This window comes from Leptonotus elevatus, chromosome 1, assembly GCF_054856555.1.
Source record: "Leptonotus elevatus isolate MCC_2025b chromosome 1, RoL_Lele_1.0, whole genome shotgun sequence".
NCBI classification, from domain to species: domain Eukaryota; kingdom Metazoa; phylum Chordata; class Actinopteri; order Syngnathiformes; family Syngnathidae; genus Leptonotus; species Leptonotus elevatus.
Window position 1 is genome coordinate 38,302,381 of NC_141239.1, and position 25,474 is coordinate 38,327,854.

The following is a 25,474-nucleotide window of genomic DNA, read 5'->3' on the forward strand; positions in this document are numbered from 1 at the left end:
TTGCCTGTGCAAATATCTCACATCCTGGTGGTGTAAAGACTGAAAGGGCTAATTAGTCTCAAGCGTCTTAACAGTAGTGCAGTAATAGCACATTTACTGTAGTTTGTGCTATCTGAACTCTAATACTGTATTTGGTCCACAAATTTTAATTTATTCCCAATCATCTATTCTCCTAGATTTTCTATTGGCAATGCTGCTTCCGGTGGTGTATGTGAATGTTTGATTTTTATTGATTTTTGCCCAATCAGATTTCAGCCTTTCAGATTTTAAATTATGCGAGCTGGATCTCAATTATATTACAATCTTTCTGTTCTTTGATGGGTTGGTCAGAGCAAAATAATTCAATTAGCAACAATGTCAGTATAAATCTGCATACACAAATAATATCTCCGGTATGTATGATTTACTTAATTTGTTAATGTTTTGTCACGTTATTAGATGAATATCAGTTCTAAACTGCGCCATGTTGTACGTGGCACAGTTGTGTGCGTTTTTGTAGACTATGCTTCTGTCTAAATTCACAAGTTTGGGTCCTCGAAGACCGGATTTGTCGGCTGCATAACGTCACTCGCGACGCGACTCGACAGTACGCACGGATTTACACATGAATGGAGTGTCGGTCAAAGCGCTACCGACTAGCAGCATTGACAATCCATTCATATGAAAGTCGAGTCGCGCCGTGAGTGACGTCACGCAGCCGACAAATCCGGCCTTGTGAATTTGGACACAAGAGAAGGTACCAAATGAGTGGCCTGCAATGTGTTTCGTCCTTTGAGAGCCAATCGGACACATTTGTGGCCACACCCACAATTAGCCCATTGATAACACATGGCGAAAAAGCTTTGAGAGCCACTTGGACACATCTGTGGCCACACCCACAATTAGCCCATTGTAACACCTGGTGCGTTGCGGCTCTTTGCTTCCTCATTAATCGTACCTGTGCAACCGACTGTCTTTTAGGTGGTCAGCACAGGAGAACTCGACTTTTTCTGTATGCACTGCATTCTTTTTTTTACTTCCAATGGCGTTTAGAGAGCCAGGGGGCTCTAAGATTTTATTGTATTTTGGATTTTTTCTGCTTGTAACCGGTCCATTTTGCCAATGCTCCCAACTGACAAGGCTGAAGACGTCCGTTAAATTAAGGCACAACTCCCAACTGATTCCCAGCAAAAGTGAAGTTTCCTTTAGTGGAAAGCTGTTAATCACTCAGCAAGTTGACCTGCAGAACAAAGCCACAAGTCAGATCTTGGATGCTGATTCAGATTACCAAGCGGATACGGGTATGTATAACCATTTCCCCATTCTCGTGAAAGTTTATTTCACATGTCTTGTGAGTATATGCAATACACTTTTGTTATACATTGAGCAGTGTTTGGCGATTTAAATTAATTGGGAAGTTTTATGCTGCATGGCCATTTGTGTCAATATTGCTTTAGAAAACTGTAATGTTTTAGCACTGATGGAAATGTAATTAAGGTGTGATGTGTGTTTTTAATTGCTAACTTTAGCTCTTTAAATGTCAGAAGTTGTACTTTTTGGCTCTGTGATGGCCATTTGCTGCAAGAAGTGGAAGCTCAGTCTGCTGGTGGTAGAAAGATTGCGGTACACAATGTCCAAATTACGCCAATGTTTTCTGTAGTATACATGTAGGTTTTTTTCAAAGTCATTCATGCGACATTACGTTAATCGTTGTAATGTCACAGTAATTGGTAGACTAATTCCTATCAATATGCAACGCTATTCCATAACTCTCTGCCAATGTTCATTTTTTAAATGATCACTTTAACAAAATTCCTAGGAAATCACAATGCAGTCACTGCTGCTGAGCTATTTTTAGAACAGGCACACACCACCTCAGGGGGTCTACCTGGTGCCTGCTGGCATCACATTTGTGACCCCTGGTCTATGCATATGTAACTCGGCATAATTTTCAAATAAACTGTTAGAGAATATTTCTCAATTATAGGCAGAATTATTATTATTATTTTTTCACTGTTCCAAATTATGCACAGCAGTGTTTCAACACATTTTATCGGTTGTACAGACTTGAATAGCACAGTAATAATAATTTCTTGAATTTGCATTATTGGATTGTATTTGCTTCAATCAAACATGTCAAGTTGCATTTTAACACAGGACCTCTTATTTGATGGCAGTTTTGCAAGTCTGATAAATCACAAATCAAGTCCAACTAAACATCTTATCTTCTTAAATGTCCAAATGGGGGCGGCTTTTTTCCCCCCCAAAAGTTAACTTTAGTTTTAATCTTGTGTGGGGCTCATTGAGACACAAATTTACACTTAATCCACCAATTGTGAGTCTCATTGAGAGCTATCGAAGTGCCTGTTTGAATTTGTGAATTTTATTGTATTTACATTACTGTATGCTATAATTGCATCTCTGTACATCTATTGAATAACTTTTCTTTTCTTTTTTTGCCAAGGGTGGGATGTTTACAGGCAACCCAGTATGCAGGACTATTTTTCAAAAGCAGGCAAAGCAGTGACAGATGAGCTCATTAAAATGGACCCAAAGGTGGAATGTACAGCCAACTCCATGAAACTTCAAGTCCAAGATGTTGGGTCCACTCCTGGATCTCTGATTTGGGTTGATAGGGGTATGTTTTCTTCTTTGGGAATACTTTACCTCAAATGCAAAAATACTCCATTTCTCACTTATTGCCATTCAAAATGACCTGTTAAATTGAAATTGTGTCGTAGGAAATCTGTCTCCATTGCCTCTATCCAAGCTCCCACAAAGCTGTGGTTACACAATCAGGTCGACACACAAAGGGATGGTCTTGGTTGCCCCTTACCATGGTTGTTTTGTCACTCTTGAGGTAAGGCTTGTGATGCCATTCTAGCACTATTGCTCGATTTTGCAACTTTTCTAATTTTACCTAGCAATCTTTTCTTTTGTGACTTGACAGCTTTTGTGAGGAAAATGTGCATTTTCCCTCTAAATTACATCGTAACATGCAGACAAAACAAAAATGCTTTTTTTTTTTAAGGGGAGTCAAATCATTTAGACATTTCCACGTACATTTTTTTTTTTTGCTTGGATGTTCCGGAGTCTACAATCTGAAAAAGGCTCAGCCTCCAGTGATTTATTTTTTATTTAAATTTTTTACTATATAATTAATAATACAAATTTAATTAAATAAAATATTCACACTGAAAATTTGTATTGAAGTATAAACTATTAAAATAATGCAAATGATAAACTAAATGTATATTTTCACAGTAAAATATAAAAAGTTGCCGATTAAGTATAAAGAAAAATATTTACTATTGCACTTCAAGTCATTCCCTATGGAAGGATTTAATCTGAAGCACACAAAAAAAAAGCAGTTAAAAAAAAAATCACGGTTCATTGAAGTGGATAGAACAAAAAAATATATTGACATGTTGATTTCATATTTTATTTAGGAAATTTGTAATGGCCACTGTTAATGTACAGTAAAACCCTTAACCAGACTTGAGAAACCTAAGCGATTGAGAGTAATCTAAATCAACGAATTACCTTATTTTAAAAAAAAAAAATTAAATAAAGATTTCGGATCAATTTGAATGAAGCCACGGTGTAATCTATTCGTGAGATGACATCATGTAATGTCATTTATCAGCTAAAAAAAAACCTCTTTAGTGACATCGGCAGAAATGATCAGCGCTGTGTAGCACACTTGCACTAAAAACAATACACACAATTAAGGCTGAACTCTTTAAATATTTGGTGTTCTTCCAGGAGGATTCTTATGTGTTACCATTACTTTGGTGGGGGTTACCAGTGAGGATGACATGCCCCTTGGTGAGACCATCATCCAGCCCACCAATGGTCACATGCCACACAAATGGCATGATTGTGAAAACTGAATGGGTCCTCCCACTCTCTAAAATTAAAATAAATGGTGAGTTATTGATTGTTTACTAACTTAATAAAATGACTCATTTGGGAGTTGTCAATTTAAACCAGTGGTACTGGAAAATTTTAACAAAGCAGATTTTAATGAAAGTTGACGGTGATGGAAAACTCAATCAAAAATTTTTTATTAGGTCAGTCATAGCAGAGGTTTGGATTTTAAGCCCCTGTGGATTTTTACGTCAGGCTTCCTCAATCCTGGTCCTTGAGGGATGGGAGTCCTGCAGGTTTTAGACGTTTTTGTCCTGACCTGATCATCAGCAAGCTCTGCAGAAGCCTGTTAATTATTCGAATTTTTCGAATTAGATCTGTTGGAGGACAGAAACATCTAAAACTTACAAGACTTCTGTCCTCAGACCAGGATTGGGCAAGCCCGTTTTACATTTTCACTGAAAAGGGGCATGGCCACCTTTCTTTGAACACTTGCCTTGCATCTCAGGAACTACTGGGTCAATCATTTAAAAGATTGGTTCATATTTTAGTAACCTTTTGTTGTAATTCACCTTGTGGAGTGAAAGTATCCATACCCTCAGACTTTAAATTATCTGACTCTCTAAGAGTATGGCTATTTTGAGTTCGTATTGCTGCTATAAAAAAAAATCTCTGAAACTTTTAGAGAACATGTGAGCTAATTTCATGAACAACTTTAAGATGACTTGATCCTCAAAGTCAACTAAAACAAAAGGTTACTGAAATGTGCACCAATCTTTTAATTGTACATTTTTAATTCTTGTTGACTTCCCTTTGCGACAATACCTGTTTTGTGGATATTGACCCAGTAGTTCCTGAGATAAGGATTCAAAGGAAGGCAATTCAGTGGGCTGTCACTCAAAACCCCTCGGTCCAACTGCCCTAAAATTTTAGATTTAGTGTTGGGTCATCACTATCAACAAGGAGTGCAAGGAATTCCGATGCAGTGGTTATTTGCAAACAAAGAACATACTGCTTGCAGTTTTGTCAAGTTGTGCAAACTATACCTGACTGTCCGGACCGGCGATCACAAAGCCCATGTCAATCTTGTTCTAAAGTGTTTTCTGCATAAATGAGCATGAGTCAATTGTTAGTCAATATAGATACCTGTTCAAATAAATGTTCGTGAAACCTAGTGAAGTATGCATATTTTAATTACTTTTTAGTAATTTAGTTATGTTACAAACCTCTTAGTTATGGCCTGTGGACCCTAAGGTGTCTGGGATCCAAGTTTGAGCACCACTGGTTTAGACAGACTGAATGGCAATAATAAAAAAAATCGATTATGTTTTAAAACTTATTGCATTGTAACTCGACAGTGAATGGCAAATGGGAGCTGCTAAATGCTGCATTACATAAATGTGAGATTGATGTCGTGGATAATGCTGAAGGTGTGGTCCTGTCTCTCCACTATGGTACCTGTGTGAAGAATGAGGTAACGAAAAGCTGCTGTTGTGGGAAGTAAGCTTGTATTTATTTTTAAATGATTGTCTTATTGCAGGATGGGAAGTACACTGTTGAATTGGCTGGCGAAGGAGAAACCGAGGTTTCATGTCCATCTATGGCCCCAGATCTACCTGACCGTACAAAAAGCTCAGCACAGAAACAATCAGAACCTCCAAATATAGGCTTGTATCCCTCACACCCATTCTATTATCCACCTTCAAGTTCTTCCAAACGTGTGGTACCTCACAAACCTGGACCTGTTCGAAATCCGTTTCATGTCGAAGCCCCTTCTGGTCATGTAAAGCAGCCACTCTACCCTTTCGTTCCTGTACGGCCTGAATATAAACCAGACAATAGGCCCAAACCTGCTCCACAGCCCTCCCAACAAGAAACACCTGATGCACCATATTATCTCTTCCCCTATCCACTTAACCCTACACCTGGCCCTGTAGCAGACCCTGTCGAAAAGGCCACAGCTGCACCACATAAAACTGAACTCCCTCCAAGTAATGTGGAGAAGCCATATTATCCCTTCTTGTCTAGTCATCAGCCTGAAAATAAACCACGCAAACATACAAAGACAGTTCCTTCTCCAAAACCCGCCCAGTCACAACCACCTGAAATCCCTTTAGGTCATTTCCTGAAACCATATTATCCATTTTTGCCAAACCCACTCTCTGAAAAGAAACCAAACAAAGATGCTAAGATTGTTCCTTTGAAAATTGAGGTGCAACCAGGTCAAGGTGGAAAGCAAGTATCCCCTAACAATCCATTTTACCCTGTGCGAACACCTGATAACAAGCCTACATCTTCACCACAGCTTCCACAACAACAAAGTCCAGAGGCTCCAACAGTTGGAGCTGGTCTCTATCCCTACCTCTATCCATTTTTCCCTGAAAATAAACCACAACCGCAAGAACCAGAGAAACCACCAAGTAAAGTACACCAGCCAGTCAACAATCATCCTTCAAACCCCATGCCAGCACCTGGACTTAAACCAAATGACAAGCCCATGCCACCTCCAAAACAACCTGAGGACACTCCGGATCAAATGCATCAGCCAAAATATCCATTCAATTATCCACTTTATCCTATGCCCAGTCCTAAAGAGCCAAATAAAAATTCTAAACCTGAGGTCTCTCCAGGTGAAGTGCATGAGCCAGCCAATCCATATCCATACCCCTATCCACTGTATCCTTTGCCCAATCCTAAAGAACAAGTCCCAAAGCCTACTCTTGATCCACAAAATGCTGAGGTGCCTCCTGGTCCAGTGCATCAGCCATCCAATCCATACACCTACCTAGTTTATCCCAGGGCCAGCACTAAAGAACCCACCGAGACATCAATGCATAACCCACTAATGCCTGAAGTCTCTATAGGTGAAGTGAATCTTTCACCAAATCTATACTCCCACCCACTTTACCCTATGCCCAGTCCTAAACAACCCACTAAAAGGCCGATTCCCAATCCACAAAAGCCCGAGGTCACTCTAGGTAAAGTGGATGAGCCAATTGATCCATACCCCTATCATCTTTACCCTATGCCCAGTTCTAAAGAAACCACCAACAAACAAATGCCTGAAGTTCCGCCAGATGTGGAGCAACCAATCGATCCATTTTCCTATCTACTTCATTCTATGCCCAGTCCTCAACAACCCACCAAAAAGCCAATATCTACACCACAAAAGTCTGAGGTCTCTCCAGATTCAGTGAAGCATCCAGCTAGTCACAACCCCTATCCACTTTACCGTATGCCCAGTCCTAAAGAACCAGCCAAAAATCCAGGGCTGCAGCTATGGCCATTTAAAAAACAAATATCTGCTCTCCCTCCTGGCCCAGTGAAGCTACCAACGGCTCCATACCAGAATCCTCTTTACCCTAATCCAGGTCATAAAGATCAAGCCAAAAAGCTAATACCAAATCCATGGCTATTGCAGCCTGAGGTCCTTCATGGACAAGGGAAGCAGCCATCCGATCCATACCCCTTTCCATTTTATCCTAAAGAACCAGCCAAAAATCCAATGCCAGATCCATGGCCATTTAAACCTCAAGAGATTGGTGTCCCTAATGGACAAGTGAAGAAGCCATCTGATCCATATACCTTCCCACTTTATCCTAGACCAAATCCTAAACCAGCCAAAATGCCAATTCTGGATCCATGGCCATTGAACCCACAAGAGCCTGAGGCTCCACTTGGTCATGTGGAGCGACCAGTCTACCCCTTCTGGCATGAAAAATTGGTTGCTAAACCTGCCAAGCACCTCCAACCACCAGGTTTCCATCAAAGTCATGTCCAGCAGCAACACAATCCCTACCTGGTTTACCCGATGCCTAACCCAGGAGAATTACCCAAAAAGCCCATACCTTTCCCACAGCCACCAGACTCGAAGCAGCCTGAAGTCCCTGGTCATGTGAATCAACCAGCTAACACCTTCCATCCATTTAATGTAGAAGCGGTTATCAAGAACCCACCAAAACCTGGCAATGTTAATTGGCTTCTGGAACCGCAAACACCCGGAAATCCAAACAGTGCAACATATGTTATTAAAAATCCTGCCCAGAAGTCCGAAGGTAAAAAACCTGAACCCATCCAACCTCCAGAGGGTAAGAGGCCTCATCCACAATGGCCGCAGTCTGTAACATTACCCCCAGCTAAGCAACCGCAATGGGTTATTCCTCCCCCAAATCCCACTAACGGTGCTGTGGTCCCTGAGGGTTCAACAAATGGCTGCATTAAATTTTGTGCCCTTGGATTTTCAAATTGCTGCCCACAAATTACTTTCCATCAACATCTTTATCTCTCATCACCTGAACAATCTGAAAAAGTGAAACATGTAGTCTCGCAAAAATTTCCATTTGTTGCTTCCATGGGCTATTATGGACCTGAAAATCGCGCAGGTTATGCTTCGCCTGATCAAAAACCAGATGAAGAAAATTATAATTCAGAGAAAGTTGTCAAATCTATCCCCAATAAGAATCAACTATATCACCAGCCACCAGTTGGCAATTCTGCATTTGTAGGAAGTAGCCCAGACAAGGTAGCACCTCCTGAAAGACCAAGTTACCCTTTTTTGGCTCTTAAACCCAATTCACATTATTCCAAGTGGCCATATGAGAATAGTCCAAATTTACCACCAAGCCAGTTGTCACCTCAAGTTATGCCCTTCAGGGTTCATAATCCAGTCTACGCCCCTGTAAATCAAGAGGCACAAAATGAGCACATAAAAAAGCAAAACGGCGAATTTAAGGTTAGCAGTTATCCACCTGGTATAAGTCCTAGGTCTCATATTGCCCATTATCTTCAGCAGCAGAACCCACATCGTGTGCCAGCACAAAGGGGTTTCTCCTTTGGATCTGATGGACCTTCTCATCTTGGGGTCCACAAAGAGGTTGGCCCTTTGCTCCCTTATTCCATGCTTAATGATGCTGAAGCAACAAACACGTCATTCATGCAGAATTTGCCACATTTGTCCCATCGGAATAAGCCCAAAAAATCCTTCAACCATGATCAGGCTGGGCATTCTTCTGAAACAAAAGAATATGTACTGCTACAGCATGGTCCACCAGGTAAAGAGCCCAGAGGGCATGTCGAGTCCAGAAATAACTTCAGGGTTCGTGTTCTTGACCAAGATGTCCCAGACCAGCAACTTGCGACGCCTCTGCGTCTTCAGCATGTTAACACCTGGAATTGGAAACCTCGGCTTGGAGAAGGACTGAAGTCTTCTAGGAATCACTTTAAACCCCAAATAATTCCACCACTTGTTCCGGGATCTAAAGAACTGAGTTCAACAGATGCGGTAAGTCTTTTTTTTTTTTTTCAATTTCCTCTCCTGATTTTTTTAAATGATCATTCTTGTTTCTTACAGGATTGGACCATTGCAGTGAAAGAGGGTCACTAGCTGAGATGACATGCAATAATTGCAAATAAATGTTTTGACTTTACCTCTTTCCTTTGTGCCATCTATGAAGGTTGAAAAAAAGTAACAGACCAATCTTGACAAGAGTAGAAAGTACAGGTTTCAAATTTAGAGTAAGTCATCAAAGTACAGATACCAGAAAATTCTGAAACACAAAGATTCGTACTTCTCACTACTACGACGGCGTATTAGGGCCACGTATAAATATATATATTTCTTTTAGAGGGCGGGGGCAATATTCAGAGAAAAAAAACGTTATATTGTGGCAGATTTGCGAGAAAAAAACTCAAACCTATGAGAAATACACGTAGCGTACTACTGGACTGTTTGTGCCAATACTTTTCGGCCGGGTTTTCAAATAAGGATATAGTAGCCTAATTGCTTTAGCATAAATTCCACATATGTTAAGCATTTGCTCTTTGAACCGTTGTGTACGGCCACTGGCCAGCGACAAAGAATCCTCACTTTGCAAAGGTCCACACGATCAAGGTTTTGAGGAATTTGTTAAAATGTATATTTACTTGTACATTTATGTTTCCAGAATTATTATTTACACGTTCATACAATTTGGTATATTTTTTTGTAAAAGTGTCTTAGTTGATGTGTCAAATCTGCTGTCCGTCATTCACTAGCATTTATCTAAAGTGTGCTAGCATCTGTTTGGTTAGTGTCAGTCAGCTGATGGGGGATCAGGAAATGTTGTCGCTCTAGCTGCGGTGAATGATGAGGGAAGTTTAAATTTAAGAATGAATCCATCTCCAACCTGCCTTTTCATTTTATAAGCAGTGTCCCATTAACCACCAACGAATCCTCACATGATTAGATTATAGCTATGCCACGTGTAGTTTCCAAGGTTTTTTTTCTTGCAAATCTGTCACTTTATAAAGTGACTTTATAAAGTTTGAGGGTTTTTTTTCTCAGAATATTGCCCCCACCCTCTAAAAATTTTTTTTTTATACGTGGCCCTAATACGCCGTCGTACACTACTGATTTACAGCATTTTTTTTTTTAAATGAAAGGTTTTCTAGGAGACTTGCTTTTTAATTGGCAGTGTTTGTGTTTAACTTTAAACTTGTCAAACGCTAAATGTGTTAAACTAAAATATGAGTGTAATGTTTTAATGCATAGGATTTCATTTATGAATACAGCAGAAGTAAACATTTTGAGACAAGATTCAAACCGTATTTCATAATTCTTTATTGCAATAAAATCCTTTGTCTGATTTTCAGTTTGACACTTCAAGTAATGTCAAACTTTACAAGTTTATTGACAAATAGCTGTGAGTTAGTTGGAGCCAGTGTTTTTAGAAGCAATCCAGGTTATTAAAGTATAACTCAAAGGAATGCTTAAAAGAATCTGTACCTCCCAGGGCATGGCGGTACCAGGAGAACTGGTTCTGTAACTGTGGCAGGTGCGGCGGGTACGTCTCTCTTGACCACTGCGAGGGGAACTTCGGCACTGACTGAGGCAGATGATGTGTCAGATGATGTGTCAGATGCTGTGGCGTTCAGCACTGTAGGGGTGGCCACCGACACCACTTCTGATGATTCTGATGCAGACTCGGCAGACAAAAGTCCAGTGACGTGAGGGTCGTAGAGAGAAGTCAGCTTGTGGTGTCTCAGGCCATGCTTTCTGGTCATGTTTTGTGTGTGCACGTGGACCCTTGGGAATACGTGAGAGACCCCAGTGCTATTTGCATCTTGAGGAGGCACCTGAAGAATATGCGTCAGTTGAGTAAAGTTTTTTTTTTTTGTGCGTTGGTCCTGAAAGACCTACATTTCTGAGTAGTGTCCTGTCAATGTGGTTTAGACAAGACTACTATACAACTCACCATAATAGAAAACATCTTGCAGTCAACTGTGTGGGCAGCTTCCAGACCTTTGGCAGTGCAAATACCACGATTCTGGGGACAGACCAAAAAAATATGAAATTGACCATATTTGGATTTACAAGGTTTTTGACCGGCAGCACTGAACGAAACATGATCTTTACAAAAATATTTTTTTGACATTTAAGTGAAATTTGATTTCCCACGGCACAATGGTTGGATATCACAGCCCTGGAGAGTAACTTGAAACTTAATGTACTTACAGCCATGATGTCATTCAGCGGCATACAGACGTTATTAGTGCAATTAGCCTCAGCTATCACATATTCTGCCAGATAGCGTGGCCCACCAGAGACAATCTGAAACAATGGTTCGTTTTAAATCCCTACAGGTTGTTACACAAAGTAAAAAAAAAACAAGCGCAGATGCAGCAGAGCATGTAGAACAAATGATGCCCACCTGTTTCGACGTCCTTCCGACCTCAAGCAGAGTGTATGTTGTGTTGACTGTGTTGTTGTTGAAGGTTGCGAGAGAGGCGTGCACAAAGTTCAGTGCTGCGGTGTCGTTCAGTGGTAGGAGCAAAGGACAGCCCAAACAGAGGTCCTCTGTTGATTCTAATTACCATCATAGAAAAAAGTATTTTAAATAGATGCAATGTATTTCTTATTCAAAAAATATTTTATTGACATGGCACGCACACATGATCAGATTTTACCTTCTGTCTTACACTTGAAGGCTGTGACAGTCATCACTCCTCCGACCCTTTTCAGAACCACGTCACAGTCTCCTTCTACCGCCTGATTTGAGACACAAATTGAACAAGTTAAAAACCTTGATACTAGTGCAGCATATTTGTTATTATTGCTCAAGACTGCATTTGTTTTTTTACTTACGGTGAGTGCTTTGGGTCGGACTGTGCAGTTAGCAACAGGAGTGGGGTCCAACGCGTGACAGTCTGTCTCCAGAAGGTCCACTTCAACAACATAGGTGTCATCTGCATCGAGCTATGACAGAGCAGACATTTGATTATATAAAAAAAAAAGATAAAAATATCTTAGTTCTGCCTACATCAAGCATCAAATTTCAAAGTTTTGTGGCCTGCTACATATTCTGATAATAAAATTAAACACCCACATCAAATGGTTACAAATGCATATATCATATGTATATTTTGAATGTTATGAGATATCACACTTTTCATTAAATTGTCACATTTTTTAAATTTAAAATTGTCAATTTAAATGTGACAAGATATCTCACAGGTGTGGAATAAATTTAAGTATATATATGAAGAACAATCAATGTTGCAAGAGATCCTACTTTTCATTACATTATTAGTAAATGCATTTTTTAAATACATAAATTTGAAATGTACAAGGTAATACACTTTATATTTTGTTACAAGTTTCAATTTAAAATGTGTAATTTCATTGTTACAAACTATTGTCACATTTATTTTTGATCATTTTTGTCCATTATATTATATATATAATATTACACTTTTTTATATATTATTTTTTAACTATAATTGAAAAAATAATAAATGTCATAATTTCGTTCTTTGAAGTTGTTAAACTGATTTTATATATATATATATATATATATATATATATATAAAACATAAATGTTTATATATATTTTTACTTGGTCTCCATGGTCTTTTTTTGTTTTTGAAATCAATTATCCTCAGACTGGAAAAGATGCACGTGTATTCATCTTGGGCTTTACCGTGTGTCGCCGACTCACTCACCTTCGTGAGGACCTTGATGTCCTCAATCCTGTTGAGTGCATATTTGTAGCCATGAGAATGCTGGCCGTTGAGGTAGTCCTGAGCCGCAAATGCAGCTTCTTCCGCTTCAGGAGAATCACAATTGGGCTGGCGAATACTGAGCTGAGTGCACCCAAGCGCCAGCAGTCCCAGGACCACTGTGATAGTTAGTCGATTCATTTCTGTGCACAAGGATGTGGAAAATCGGAATGAATGCCGAGGAAAAGAGAAAGACCGCATGCAGGCTTTAGAGTATTTATAGTACTTTCAATGGGAATACAGCCAAGTTAAACAAAGTACTGTCCTTCCTTTCACGTCACGTGTTGGTGGGTGTAATAACATGCTGAATGGTTGGGTCGATAGTGAAAAAAAAAAGTTTGGTACTTCATTCATGCATTCATTCATATCTAATACCAATTTGTTGACTATGGCTTCATATTGTAAATAGGCCTAGCCGACTTATGAATGTAAGTGAAGTACAGGAAGTAAGCTGTCATCTTGCTTTGTTTCTTCACAGATAAAAAAAGTAATACAATACAAGAGAGAAGGGAGAAAGGTCTGCTTTTTAATTGTACTAAAACAAAAGATTAGATGTGTATAATTTACGTAGTGCATTTTCTGAGTGCAAAAAAGCATGTCTTATAAGTTAGCTTGTGGTATTCCTTTCAACTTGCCTGAACTGTTGACCGTGTACACATTTTTTTTTCTTTCTACGTATGTGTACACATATTCTGAGGAGTCAAGCTTTTTTGGGTGGTGCTGCCCCATACAGTCAACTCATACTATAATAATCACATGTACAAAATGTCACATTACTGCCGAGCTTTTAAAAGTGCCCCTTTTATGATCATGTTTTTGTATTGAACCTGAAATGTCTGCAAAAAAAACAACAAAAAAATCATGAATGGATGACGAGTACAGTGCCCCCACTGAGGACAGACTCTGAGCAGGGTCCCTCTGTTATCAGTCGCTTGCACAATAAAAAGGATGTTTGTCATGGGGCGCTTATTTGAGGACAGCAGCGAGCATCGATTTTCAGGTTACCGGCAACTTGATTCACTGTCTACCATTTAAAAGGAGACAAAATCATTATTATTTCAGCTTTTACTTGTTGTGAACCTTTTCTTTTGTGGTGTGTCATGACAGTTTTCTAATGAAAAATATGTTCTGTTGCGCAATAAAAGTTAAGAAACACTGGACTATAATAAAGTTTTTTGTGTGTGTGTGTGTTGTTTGAAAACCATCCAATTTTCCCAGTTTCTAGGCAACAACTGTGTAATAATTTGCTGTCTGGTTGAACTGAAACTTGGACTTTGTTTCTATACGTTTAACAAAGCAAACAAGAATGATGATTTGTGGGTCTATTCAAGGTCATCCAGATGTTACTGACCTCTGTGGGGTACTGAGTGTTTGCTGTGGTGCTTCATTCTTATTTCTTAACTCCAAATCATAATCTATTTTGTTGTTGTTGCCATTGTCAATGAAAGGTACATTTACAACTATGATTTATTTTTGGTCCGATGTTGCAACATATGTAAAAAGAAAATACAGTTGTACGTCAGGCACGATTGGAAAACAATTCCATCCACGAAAGCTTCAACAATTAGTGTCCTCAGTCCCCCAAACGCTTTTTGAGTGTTGTGAAGAAGAAAGGTGATGTAACAATGTGGTAAACATGCCCCTGTCCATCTTTTTGGAAATGTGCGGCAGGCATTAAATTCAAAATGAGTGAATATTTTCAAATATAAAACATAATAAACAATGTTAAATCATTTTGAACATTAAATGTCTTATCTTTGTAGTGTATTCAATTGTGATTTCCTCGCATGCTTTTAGATACTAAATTCAATGGGGTGTACAAGAACATGACTGCTGAGACAGAAATAAAATATTGTGGAATTGATTTACAGTAACTGTTCAAATAGAACGTGCGACTTGAAGTTGGAATGGTTTGAATCGGTCAAGAAATGTGGAAGGAGAAGTTAAAAATGTGAAGTATCTCCTAACTTCGGTTTTTGTTCTATTTTATAGATTGGTCTATGTCCAGAATAAGATCAATAGTTTCAAGTTGGAATGATTTAAATTGGTTGAGAAATGTGGAAGGAGGAGGTCACTATCTCTTAATTTGGGAATTTTATTGTGAAAATGAAGGAATATTTGATCATTTAATTTATACAAGTCTTGGATAACCAATCAATCAATCAATCAAACATTTTCTGAACATCCATCCATCCATTTACTACCGGTTATCCAGGGTCGGGTCGTGGGGGTAGCAGCTTTAGGCGGGAAGCCCAGACTTCCATGTCCCCAGCCACTTCAACCAGCTCCTCCGGCGGGATCTAAAGGTGTTCCCAGGCTAGCCGAGAGACATAGTCTCTCCAGCGTGTCCTGGGTCGTCCCCGGGGCCTCCCGCCAGTGGGACATGCCTGGAACACCTCTCCGGGGAGGCGTCCAGGAGGCATCCGAACCAGATGGCCGAGCCACTTCAACTGGCTCCTCTCCACGCGGAGGAGCAGCGGCTCAACCCTGAGTCCCTCCACAACTCGTGACCATAGGTGAGGGTAGGAATGGAGATCGACTGGTAAATCGAGAGCTCCGCCTTTCGACTCAGCTCCTTCTTCACCACAACAGACCGATACTGAGTCCGCATCACTGCAGACGCTGCACCGATCCGCCTGTCGATCTCCCGCTCCATCCTGCCCTCACTCGTGAACAAGACCCCAAGATACTTGAGCTCCTCCACTTGGGGAAGGATCTCATCCCCGGAGAGAGCACGCCACCCTTTTCCGACTGAGGACCATGGTCTTGGATTTGAAGGTGCTGATCTTCATCCCGACCGCTTCACACTTGACCGCGAACCTCTCCAGTGAGAGTTGGAGATCACGGCTTGATGAAGCCAACAGCACCACATCATCTTCAAAAAGCAGAGATGCAATACTGAGGCCACCAAACCAGACCCCCTCAACGCCTCGGCTGCGTCTAGGAATTTTGTCCATAAAAGCTATGAACAAATTCGGTGACAAAAGGCAACCTTGGCGGAGTACAACCTCACTGGGAACGAATCCAACTGCCGGCAATGCGGACCAAACTCACATCGGTCGTACAGGGACCAAACCCAAATCAGGGGGCTCGGTACCCCGTACTCCCGAAGCACCCCTCACAGGAATCCCCGAGGGACACGGTAAAACGCCTTCTCCAAATCCACAAAACACATGTAGACTGATTGGGCGAACTCCCATGCACCCCCGAGGACCCTGCCGAGGGTGTAGAGCTGGTCCACTGTTCCACGGCCGGGAAGAAAACTATACTGCTCCTCCTGAATTTGAGATTTGACTTCCCGTTGAACCCTCCTCTCCAGCACCCATGAATATACTTTACCAGGGAGGTTGTGGAGTGTGATGCCTCTATAGTTGAAGCACACCCGCCGGCCCACCATCTTAAAAAGGGGGACCACCACCCCGGTCTGCCAATCCAGGGGCAATGTCCCCGATGTCCATGCGATTTTGTCGATTTTGTTGTGGCGTGTCAACCACGACAGCCCCACAACATCCAGAGCCTTTAGGAACTCCGGGCGGATTTCATCCACTCCCGGAACCTTGCCATCGAGGAGCTTTCCAACCACATCAGTGACTTCGTCCCCAGAGATAGGAGAGCCCACCTCAAAGTCCCCAGACTCTGCTTCCTCAAAGGAAGATGTGTCGGCTGCTTTACTCTTCTGAGACGCCAAATGGTGGACCAGAATTTCCTCAAAGCCGTCCGGAAGTCGTTTTCCATGGCCTCCCCGAATTCCTCCCATGTCTGAGTTTTTTCCTCAGCTACCGCTGAAGCTGCATTCCGCTTGGCCAGCCGGTACCTGTCAGCTGCCTCCGGAGTCCCATAGGCCAAAGAGGCCCAATAGGACTCTTTCTTCAGCTTGACGACATCCCTTACCGCTGGTGTACACCAGCGGGTTTGAGGATTGCCGCCACGACAGGCACCCACCACCTTACGGCCACAGCTCAGATCGGCCGCCTCAACAGCATCTTCCCCCACCATCTGAGTCAACACACCATCAGGTGATAAATAGTTGACAGCTCCAACCCTCTCTTCACCTGAGTGTCCAACACATGCGGCCGCAAATCCAATGACTCGACTACAAAGTCGATCATCGAACCGCGGCCAAGGGTGTCCTGGTGCCAAGTGCACATATGGACACACTTACGTTTGAACATTGTGTTTGTTATGGACAATCCGCGACGAGCACAGAAGTTTAATAACAGAACAGCAAACGGATTCTGATAGGGTGGCCCGTTTCTCCCAATCACATCCCTCCAGGTCTCACTGTCATTGCCCACGTGAGCGTTGAAGTCCCCCAGCAGAACGAGGGAGTCCCCAGGGGAAGCGCTCTCTAGCACACCCTCCAAGGACTCCAAAAAGGGTGGTGAGTCCGACTATATCTAGTCGGAATTTCTCTGCCTCACACACTAGCTCGGGCTCCTTCCCCGCCAGAGAGGTGACATTCCATGTCCCAAGAGCTAGTTTCTGTAGCCCTTGGCCGCCCACCCCGTGATGCACTCGACTCCTTTGACTCCTCCCACCGGTGGTGAGCCCATGGAAAGGGGGACCCACGTTGCCTTTTTGGGCTGTGCCCGGCCGGGCCTCATGAGTGCAGGCGCTCGCCAACAATTCCCAACTCCGGCCTGGCTCCAGAGGGGGACCCCGGTGACCCGTGTCCGGGCAATATATTGTGTTCATCATAAGGGGTCCCCAGACAACATAGCTCCTAGGATCATTGGAACACACAAACTCCTTCACCATGGTAAGGTGCCGGCTCACAGAGGAGACTTTCTGAACATAAGAATGCAACTCATAATAGCCTACTTAACATATTTAAAAATCACCCACCTACCCTGCACGACCACTGCCCACAAGAACGCAAACACACACAGGCAACCATGCACAAGATAAAAGGCAAGAGAGCAATGACCTAAGGACCTGAGGCTAATGAACAGTTCGAAGATGAAGTGGTTTCTCTCCAGTCATTTATATGTAAGAAATGCAGAAGGAAGATAATGGTGAAAATTGCTGGAATAATAATGGTGCAGATGATTATTGATTCACAATAACATACGTTTTAGATATTATATTGTGGTGGGGAGGTAGCACACTTCCCAGCATGCTTTGCAGCGCTGTTTGTAAATAGCTGTAAATAGCTGTTGCTCTTTATTTGCTGTTGTGAGTTTGTGATGTCTTTGATGATGACTGATGATAGCTCTTGATGAATGAATGAATCCTGTTACCACGACTCAAGAGCTGCAGCGACTGAGAGTATTACAATAAAATACAAATATACACAATTACAACTAAATAATCATATATTTTTGCTCCATAATCGAGCAAGTTCTGACTTAATTTAAAATCAATGTCATTTCATCATGGGGGACTTTGTCCCTCCCAACATGGCGGCCATCCTCGGCACGTCGGTTAGCCAGGCTGCTACGGCGCGCGGGCGTCTCCAAATGTATTTCGTTCACGGCCGTATGAATGAATTGTCATATAGATTATATCATCACTTATAGTCATTAGATATTCATATAGACGTCCATGATATGATCTCGTACAAATCAGTGGTACTCAGGGGTGTCTTCTTGCCAAAATCATATTGAACTACTCACAATGACGTCATCAACACGCGACACTCAAAGTCAGCGTGCTGATGCTGTTGCGTGATGTCAAATAAATAAGAACTTTTCGGCGGTCTTGTTTCAAGGTTTTAGTTTTCTGTAGATGTGGTATAAAACAACAGCTCTCTGAACTATACTCTTAGCGGCAAGTTAGAGCGGCTATTGTTCGTTTTAAAGGAAGGAATATTAGCAATTGTCCTCACTTCGGAAACGTCACCTTCTTGAATTACCACGAATGCACGTTTTAAAAGTAACACTACGGTACGTAATGCTTTCCAGCAAATGTTCACTCGACTTAGCATAACCAGCGTTTGCAGACGTTTTGTTAGTGCAATTTTAAAACGTCACTCTATATTGACTGTTTGTTAACGTTTTCAATTTTATTGATGCTATGTGTGTGTTTTTTAGCCACGTAATAATAGAACAACTTGCTGTCCGTACATCCCTGACCCTTCTATCTGCAAAACCAAACCACCAATCCCATTTATTTAGTTTATTCCTGCTTGAGTAATGGCTTTTTTTTTCCTCAGTGGAGAATGAACTTAGCTAATAAAGCAATTGGCATGATGAGCATGTAGGCTATGGAGGACAATTTTGTAAATTATGTTTCGAAGATTTTAAGAATCTAAACTCGACAACAAGATAAATAGATGGGTTGATTCTCTTCTGAAGTAATGACTTGATTATTTCTGTGGTGAATAAACTTTGCAAAACAAAGAGACATGGGCTTGTGTTTAGGGCAATATGACAATTACTGTATTCTATTTTACAGGAGGTGTTCACAATGTGCGCCGGTCTACTGGGCAATGTGTCAGAATCAGTGAGGTGAGTACGAACAACTTATTTTACCCTACCAAAAGCACAGACCAATAAATCGACAGGTTATCTCACATGATCTTTCACAACAAAAATGAAATTAGTCTGGGCCAAGTGACATCCAACCCGCCACCATCAGTATAATTTCTATACGCCGATGCACTTATCAATTTATTGAGAACAGAAAAATACAAAAACAGCAAGCATACTCCAAGCATACTCACGTAGGAGTTTCTGTCGGCCACACCTCACGTCCAGACACTCACATACAGACATCACAGATCGCACGCCAATAAGAGTTGAACCGATTAGTCTTGCGTCGACTTTACTCCTGCTCAAAGCTGCAACTAAAAAATGTTCATGGTATGTGAGAAAATTTAATCTGGTCGCATTGGTATGAGAGTATTTATTTTAATGTTCCTACCAACACAGGCACTGTATTTGGCGTGGCCAAAAGGCACCCTCTTCACGTGGTCTGCAGATGTACATGCTGTTCCATTCATAAAACATTTCAGGATGTTGGTTTACAATGACAGAACTTCTAAGCCGACAAACTCAGCAAGTTTTTAAATTATCATGAACTTTTACCTATTGCGGATGGGTGTGGAACATATTTCCGCGTTAAACTGAGATTCACTGTATTCAAAATTTTAAAAGAACTGTGCCCTCATGTAACCCTCTCCAACTCTTCCAGATGTACTGGACACGGAAGCACCACTATAAAGTAAAGTACCTCAAGCAAACAAAGGAATCCATGTATTCAATCAAGGGAGTTTCAGATCTCTCCAGGCGGGCCAAGAGACGTTTGTATTGTAAATGGCAGATGTGGATTTGGCGGAAATGGAGAGAGAAGTGCTTTTTGGGTTTAACTAGGAGCAGAAAATTGGTACCAATCGGGCGGCCCAGATCGTGCCTCAATATTATGGCTCAGTCACCAAGAAGTAAAAGGAACTTTCACATGTATACCTCACCAGTTCGAGTAACACGGTTTTCACAAACATCCAGCTCTCCAGGGACCATCACTGAAACCACAAGCGTTGTAGAGTATGAATTTGCAGACCCCTCAGAAGAAACACACAGTGGGCTGGATTCTCACGTTAAGAAACAAACAAAGTGTGTTTGTGAAAAGAAGCTTCTTGTTGTCGATAACCCATCAGGACATTGCACCGCTGCTTTTCAAGAAGAACTTCCAAATGCAGATACCAAAATCTCCAGCAAGAACAAAATACCCTCTCCAACTGAAGTTGTTCTCTCAGAACTGACTGACCATATCCATGGTATGTATTTATTTATTTATTCCAACCGTCCTATAGCTTTTTAGCTTACACAGTGGTGTCATGAGATCCTTAGTGACTTAGGAGTTTTTTTCAAGATATGAGCCATTGCTTAGCCATTGCTTTTTTTTCTTCTTTTTTTTTGCTTTGACTATGGAACAAAAATTTGAGATATGTGCGCTGTGCTGGGGCACGGAGCGCGCACCAGCTCACATTAATTTTTAAACGCAGCCTATAATCAGAATTCTACATTCTATCCATACATTAAATTCTACATTTTGCATCTTAAAGGGTGAGAGTGGTGTGGGGGGAGTTTGTAATGGCTCAATAGAGGTGTAAATCCCCCCCACCCCCCAAAATAAAAAGTAAATAAATTAAAAGGTCAACCACTACTTCGCGAAAATTTACCTATTTCTGCGGGGCTTGAAAAGTATCACCAGCGAGAAGTGTGGTAACACTGTAATGGAATTGCCATTAGTTTGAATGGGGGGGAAATGATTTCAGATATGAGTGTTTTGATTTACAAGCCTTGTCATGGAATAAATTTAATTAATATCTCAAGGTACTTCTGTATTTACAGAATTCTGCTAGGCATGCTAGGAACTCCAGGTTCCAGTTTTGTGCTACTGAAAATACATAGCGTTCAAGCCACAATATAGACAGACCTAAGGAAAGATTTTGCATGGATTTTTCTTCAGTAGGGTCGCTATTACGCTGCGTTATGGGATTAAGTTAAAAAACAGTCAAGACGTGTTCAAAGGTGTAGAGAATGTCACCTATACATGTTATATTTGCATTTTGGGTTGACCCTGGAATCTCACCCGAAAGCCCAATATCCCTAAAAATCGTGAATAATATAATTAGATTGCCTGTTTTTGTAATTTTTCTAGAATTTCTCGATGACTTCATCATGAAGTACGGAACTTTCATCCCACTGCAGATAAGGGATGTGCTCAGACACCTGGAGAAGATGTTTAACGGCGATTTCAATGACAGGTGAATGTCCGAAAGCAGAAAAAAAAGAAAAAAAAATAGATAAAGGACTTTGGATGGCTGGGTACGTCCTGATAAACACATGAGTGTTATGCAAACAAAAGAAAAAGTGTTCATTCTTCTGCCCACACAAAATCCTGAATGTGATTACATTTTATGTCTTGTGAATTATTTTATCACATTTCTTTGTCATTTTTTAAACCATATTTAAGATGACAATATTTAAGATAATCATTCACCACAAAGGGAATATTCCATTTTAGTGTATCAACTCACTTTGAATGCTATATATCATGCCATGTCATCAAATGTCCATATCAACTCCTATACACAAAGTAGTCCCAGTTTTAGGCAGGTGGTCATATAAACTCTGTTTAATTTACTTGTGCAGGAGACTTTTCATCACTGAGGTTGTCAAAGACAGAATATCTCCAGCGCTGTGGAAACTTGTTCCCTCCTTCCGAGTGATCTACAAGAAACACACCCTGACGCTGGATGATTTGTCCACGCTGGCCCATCAGAATTGGCTCAATGACCAGGTACATGTGCTCAACATCAACAAGTTTTATATTACTGAGCAGAACAATGCTTGAAACATGCACAGTCTTGTTTTTTTCTTCTTCTCCTGCTGTAGGTTATAAACATGTATGGCGACTTGATTATGGAAGCTGCCCAACACAAGGTAATCAGGGAAATTTGGTTTACTTCTTAACAACTCATTCACTGTCATTGATGGCAGAGATGCAAAATATGTATCGTATTTGTAACTTGTAAGGGTTGGCACCAAATGAATTTTAGGAGATGATAAAAGATGACTACTGGTATTATTTTCTTCTGTTTACTAATACTGCATACTTGTTTCATAATTTCCATTGAATATTTTATTTATCATTCCCAGGTCCATTTTTTCAACAGTTTTTTCCACCGACAGCTCATGACCAAGGGTTATAACGGTGTTAAGAGATGGACAAAGAAGGTACATACATACATCCCATGCCCTCCTCACACTATTCATATTTTACTATACAGCATTATTTTAATTCTAAAGAGCTGGCTTACAAATGAATTGACTTAACAAAAATGCGTGACAAGAACAAGGACACTGCTTCGCAACCCATAAAAATACCAATTACTACCTTCCCATTAGCCTTCTTAATCATTTTTAACTCAGTGATACATAGATCTAGTGGTGCCTTGATTTAAGAGTGCAGCGACTTATGAGTTTCCCCAAGTTAAGAGCCATTGCTCTGACGTTTGTGTTGCGTGCCAAAATTAGAGGTAATCTAATATGTGACTTTGACTTACGATATGTTTACATCACAATTGTTTGGTAGAGTTTTGTGAAGTTGTCGGATCAAACGCTTAAAGTGGAAGTTAACCATAAACAGTTCTTGACAATAATATGTTATATGTGACATCCCTAGTCTAAACATGACATTCTGATTAATATTATATTTGTGGAATATGAGTTATGAAGCAAAATCCAGCCGTTTTTATCCATCTCAGGGTCAGCCATTTTGTCACTTGACTGAAGATGACATCACAGTGCCTTAAGGCTCAGGCAACCACCAATCACACCTCAGCTCACCTGTTTTCTGAAGCTGCGCTGTGATTAGTTGTTACTTGAGACCTGAGCAACTTTGATGTTATTTTCACTCGACAGAAAGTGGCAAAATGGCCGCCCCCTGAGATGGATACAAATGGCTAGATTTTGCTGCTTAACTCATATTCCACTAACGCAATATTAACCAGAGTACCATATTTAGACTAGTGGGGCAGCATAAAACATATTATTTTCAAATAATTTTGGGGGGGTTGACTTCCCCTCTAATAAAAAGCTTCAAGTGAGTGTTTGTTAAGTTACAACACTAATTGAAGTAGTATTAATTCATGGTTGATGTTGGTGCAGTTTGCTGCGTGTCATGGTTTATGCGCATTTCTCGTACTTTATCCTGGTATCCTGGAAAGATTGATTTAATTACTCACAAAACAAACTGACAATAAACATACGGTGAGACGCGTCATCACATCGCCATGTTTCGAACGCTCAAACGTAAACTACCGGTAAATATTAAGAAATAAAAAAACAGATGGAGTGGACGAGCAAAAAGGGCAGCATCTAGAAGTGTTGATTGCGTGTCTTCCTGCAAATCTGCAGGTTGATTTGTTCTCCAAGAGTCTCCTGTTGGTGCCCATCCATCTGAAGGTTCATTGGTGTCTGGTAACCACAGATGTTGTGAGAAAGAAGATCTGTCTGTTAGACTCTCAAGGAATTGCGCCACACAAAGTTGCACAGGTAAATTCCCAAATTCCACATTTTTGTTGCCAGCGCTTGCACCGGTATCATGTGTGGCTGTTACTGTACGTATTTTTGCTCACCGCAGAACATCGTGAAGTACTTGATGGTGGAAGCCAGAGAGAAACAACATGTTTCTTTTGTAAGTGATTGGGCCGTGTCATTCAATGAGGTAGGATCAGCCAGAACAAGACGGGGCAAAAAACAATTTTTGCCTACTGCTGAGTTTGTGTTTTCTTTTCCCAGAATGTCCCACATCAAAACAATGAGAATGACTGCGGTGTTTTCATCTTGGAGGTACTTTCCGTACTTTCCTCAATTCCGTTTGCTTGACCAATGTCAACCCGGAACACTAAATTAAAAAAAAAAAATGTTTTTTTGTCCTTCTCAGTACTCCAGATGCCTCGCCTTGGCGCAGCCGCTTTGCTTTTCACAGAGAAACATACCAAAGATACGCAAACGGATCTACAAAGAGCTCTGCGAATGTAAGCTCCATGAATAGGCTCAATAATTATATACTGCTCACAAAAAGTTATGGATTTTCTTGTGAAACTTCAGAATTTCAGGATTCACAAAAAAATAAATGCACCCAATGTGAACTTGATTTGACCTTCTCTAAACGTTTTTTTAAATTTAATTTAATGTTTTAGTGGCGGCCGTGGCTCAGTGTGTAGAGACGCTCGTTGGGTAACCAGAAGGTCGGCTGTTCGATTCCCGCTTTCCCCAAGTCATGTATCGATGTGTCCTTGGGCAAGGCACTTCACACACATTGCCTCCAGTGCTACTCACACTGGTGTAAGGAAGGTGCGAATGTTCACCCTGGCAGCCTCGCTTCTCTCAGCCTGCCCTAGGGCAGCTGTGGCTACTTAAGTAGCTTACCGCCACCACAGTGTGGATGTGTGAGTGCATGAATAATGTATCCATTGTAAAGCGTCTTTGAGTGTCTAATTAGATAGGAAAGCGCTATATAAATCCACTGCATTATGAATATATATATATATATATATATATATAATATATATTAAAGAGAATGGCCTCAGCAGGTTGTATCAGAGCTAAAGCAAAACTGAGGAGTCACAGAAATGCATAAAAGTGGTCGAAATTTTCATGACTTTGCAAGAATGCCTGCTCCAAGAGTTTTGTCTCTTCATCAGTGGTGGTCGTAGCAGGCTTTCCGCTGCCAGTGTTATTTGTTTAGAGAAACTTAGCATGACTACCGTAGCTTGTACACGCTAAGGAGCAGCATGACAGCCATAAAACGACTTAAACCGGCACTGAACTGTGGTTGTGGACAGAGAAACTTCGCTATTGGTAGTGGCTCATGAGATTAGAGTGTCGCTGAGTATCATTAGGAAGAGTCTCAGTCTCTCCTTGGTGTCTTGAGTCGTCCCTGAGTTCTCCTGCTGGTGGGACATGCCCGGAACACCTCTCCAGAGAGGCATTCTGGAGGAATCTGAACCAGATGCTCGAACCACCTCAGTTTGCTCCTCAACGTGGATGAGCAGCGGCTGTACTCTGAGTCCCTTCCGGATGACCGAGCTTCTCACCCTTTCTCTAAGGGAGAGCCCGGACACCCATCTTGTTCT

At 41.1% G+C, this 25,474-nt stretch overlaps 3 protein-coding genes across 3 annotated transcripts; 2 read left to right on the forward strand and 1 right to left on the reverse strand.

Annotated features, from left to right (window-relative positions):
- Positions 1 to 712: 712 nt before the first annotated feature.
- LOC147181981 (uncharacterized) lies at positions 713 to 9,275 on the forward strand. Its single transcript, XM_086060935.1, has 7 exons — positions 713 to 1,280; positions 2,444 to 2,617; positions 2,721 to 2,839; positions 3,745 to 3,907; positions 5,208 to 5,323; positions 5,390 to 9,130; positions 9,200 to 9,275. The coding sequence occupies exons 1-7, from the start codon at positions 1,022 to 1,024 to the stop codon at positions 9,230 to 9,232; spliced, it is 4,605 nt and encodes a 1,534-aa protein (XP_085917061.1). The 5' UTR covers positions 713 to 1,021; the 3' UTR covers positions 9,233 to 9,275.
- A 1,148-nt stretch (positions 9,276 to 10,423) lies between these two features.
- ahsg2 (alpha-2-HS-glycoprotein 2) lies at positions 10,424 to 13,086 on the reverse strand. The gene is made up of 7 exons (XM_086057628.1): positions 12,829 to 13,086; positions 11,972 to 12,082; positions 11,794 to 11,875; positions 11,538 to 11,692; positions 11,342 to 11,437; positions 11,082 to 11,153; positions 10,424 to 10,962 (listed from the first exon to the last, which is right to left on the reverse strand). Exons 1-7 carry the CDS (start codon positions 13,084 to 13,086, stop codon positions 10,597 to 10,599), a joined length of 1,140 nt encoding a protein of 379 aa, XP_085913754.1. The 3' UTR covers positions 10,424 to 10,596.
- A 5,428-nt stretch (positions 13,087 to 18,514) lies between these two features.
- LOC147181983 (sentrin-specific protease 5-like) lies at positions 18,515 to 24,492 on the forward strand. The gene is made up of 11 exons (XM_086097775.1): positions 18,515 to 18,770; positions 19,282 to 19,334; positions 20,020 to 20,602; positions 21,490 to 21,595; positions 21,984 to 22,131; positions 22,227 to 22,274; positions 22,491 to 22,568; positions 23,751 to 23,888; positions 23,977 to 24,060; positions 24,135 to 24,185; positions 24,280 to 24,492. The coding sequence occupies exons 3-11, from the start codon at positions 20,020 to 20,022 to the stop codon at positions 24,388 to 24,390; spliced, it is 1,347 nt and encodes a 448-aa protein (XP_085953901.1). The 5' UTR covers positions 18,515 to 18,770; positions 19,282 to 19,334; the 3' UTR covers positions 24,391 to 24,492.
- The last annotated feature ends 982 nt before the right edge of the window (positions 24,493 to 25,474 follow it).

Bases quoted from the DNA above. Each gene is read 5' to 3' on its own strand.
- LOC147181983 (XM_086097775.1), top strand. From the start codon at position 20,020: ATGTACTGGACACGGAAGCACCACTATAAAGTAAAGTACCTCAAGCAA. The intron at 20,603-21,489 runs GTATGTATTTAT...TAATTTTTCTAG, and splicing joins ACTGACTGACCATATCCATG to AATTTCTCGATGACTTCATC. The intron at 22,569-23,750 runs GTACATACATAC...GCAAATCTGCAG, and splicing joins TTAAGAGATGGACAAAGAAG to GTTGATTTGTTCTCCAAGAG.
- LOC147181981 (XM_086060935.1), top strand. From the start codon at position 1,022: ATGGCGTTTAGAGAGCCAGGGGGCTCTAAGATTTTATTGTATTTTGGA. The intron at 1,281-2,443 runs GTATGTATAACC...TTTTTTGCCAAG, and splicing joins AGATTACCAAGCGGATACGG to GGTGGGATGTTTACAGGCAA. The intron at 3,908-5,207 runs GTGAGTTATTGA...GTAACTCGACAG, and splicing joins CTCTAAAATTAAAATAAATG to TGAATGGCAAATGGGAGCTG.
- ahsg2 (XM_086057628.1), bottom strand. From the start codon at position 13,086: ATGCGGTCTTTCTCTTTTCCTCGGCATTCATTCCGATTTTCCACATCC. The intron at 11,693-11,793 runs GTAAAATCTGAT...GATGGTAATTAG, and splicing joins CTTCAAGTGTAAGACAGAAG to AATCAACAGAGGACCTCTGT. The intron at 11,154-11,341 runs GTAAGTACATTA...GTCTGTCCCCAG, and splicing joins CGCTGAATGACATCATGGCT to AATCGTGGTATTTGCACTGC.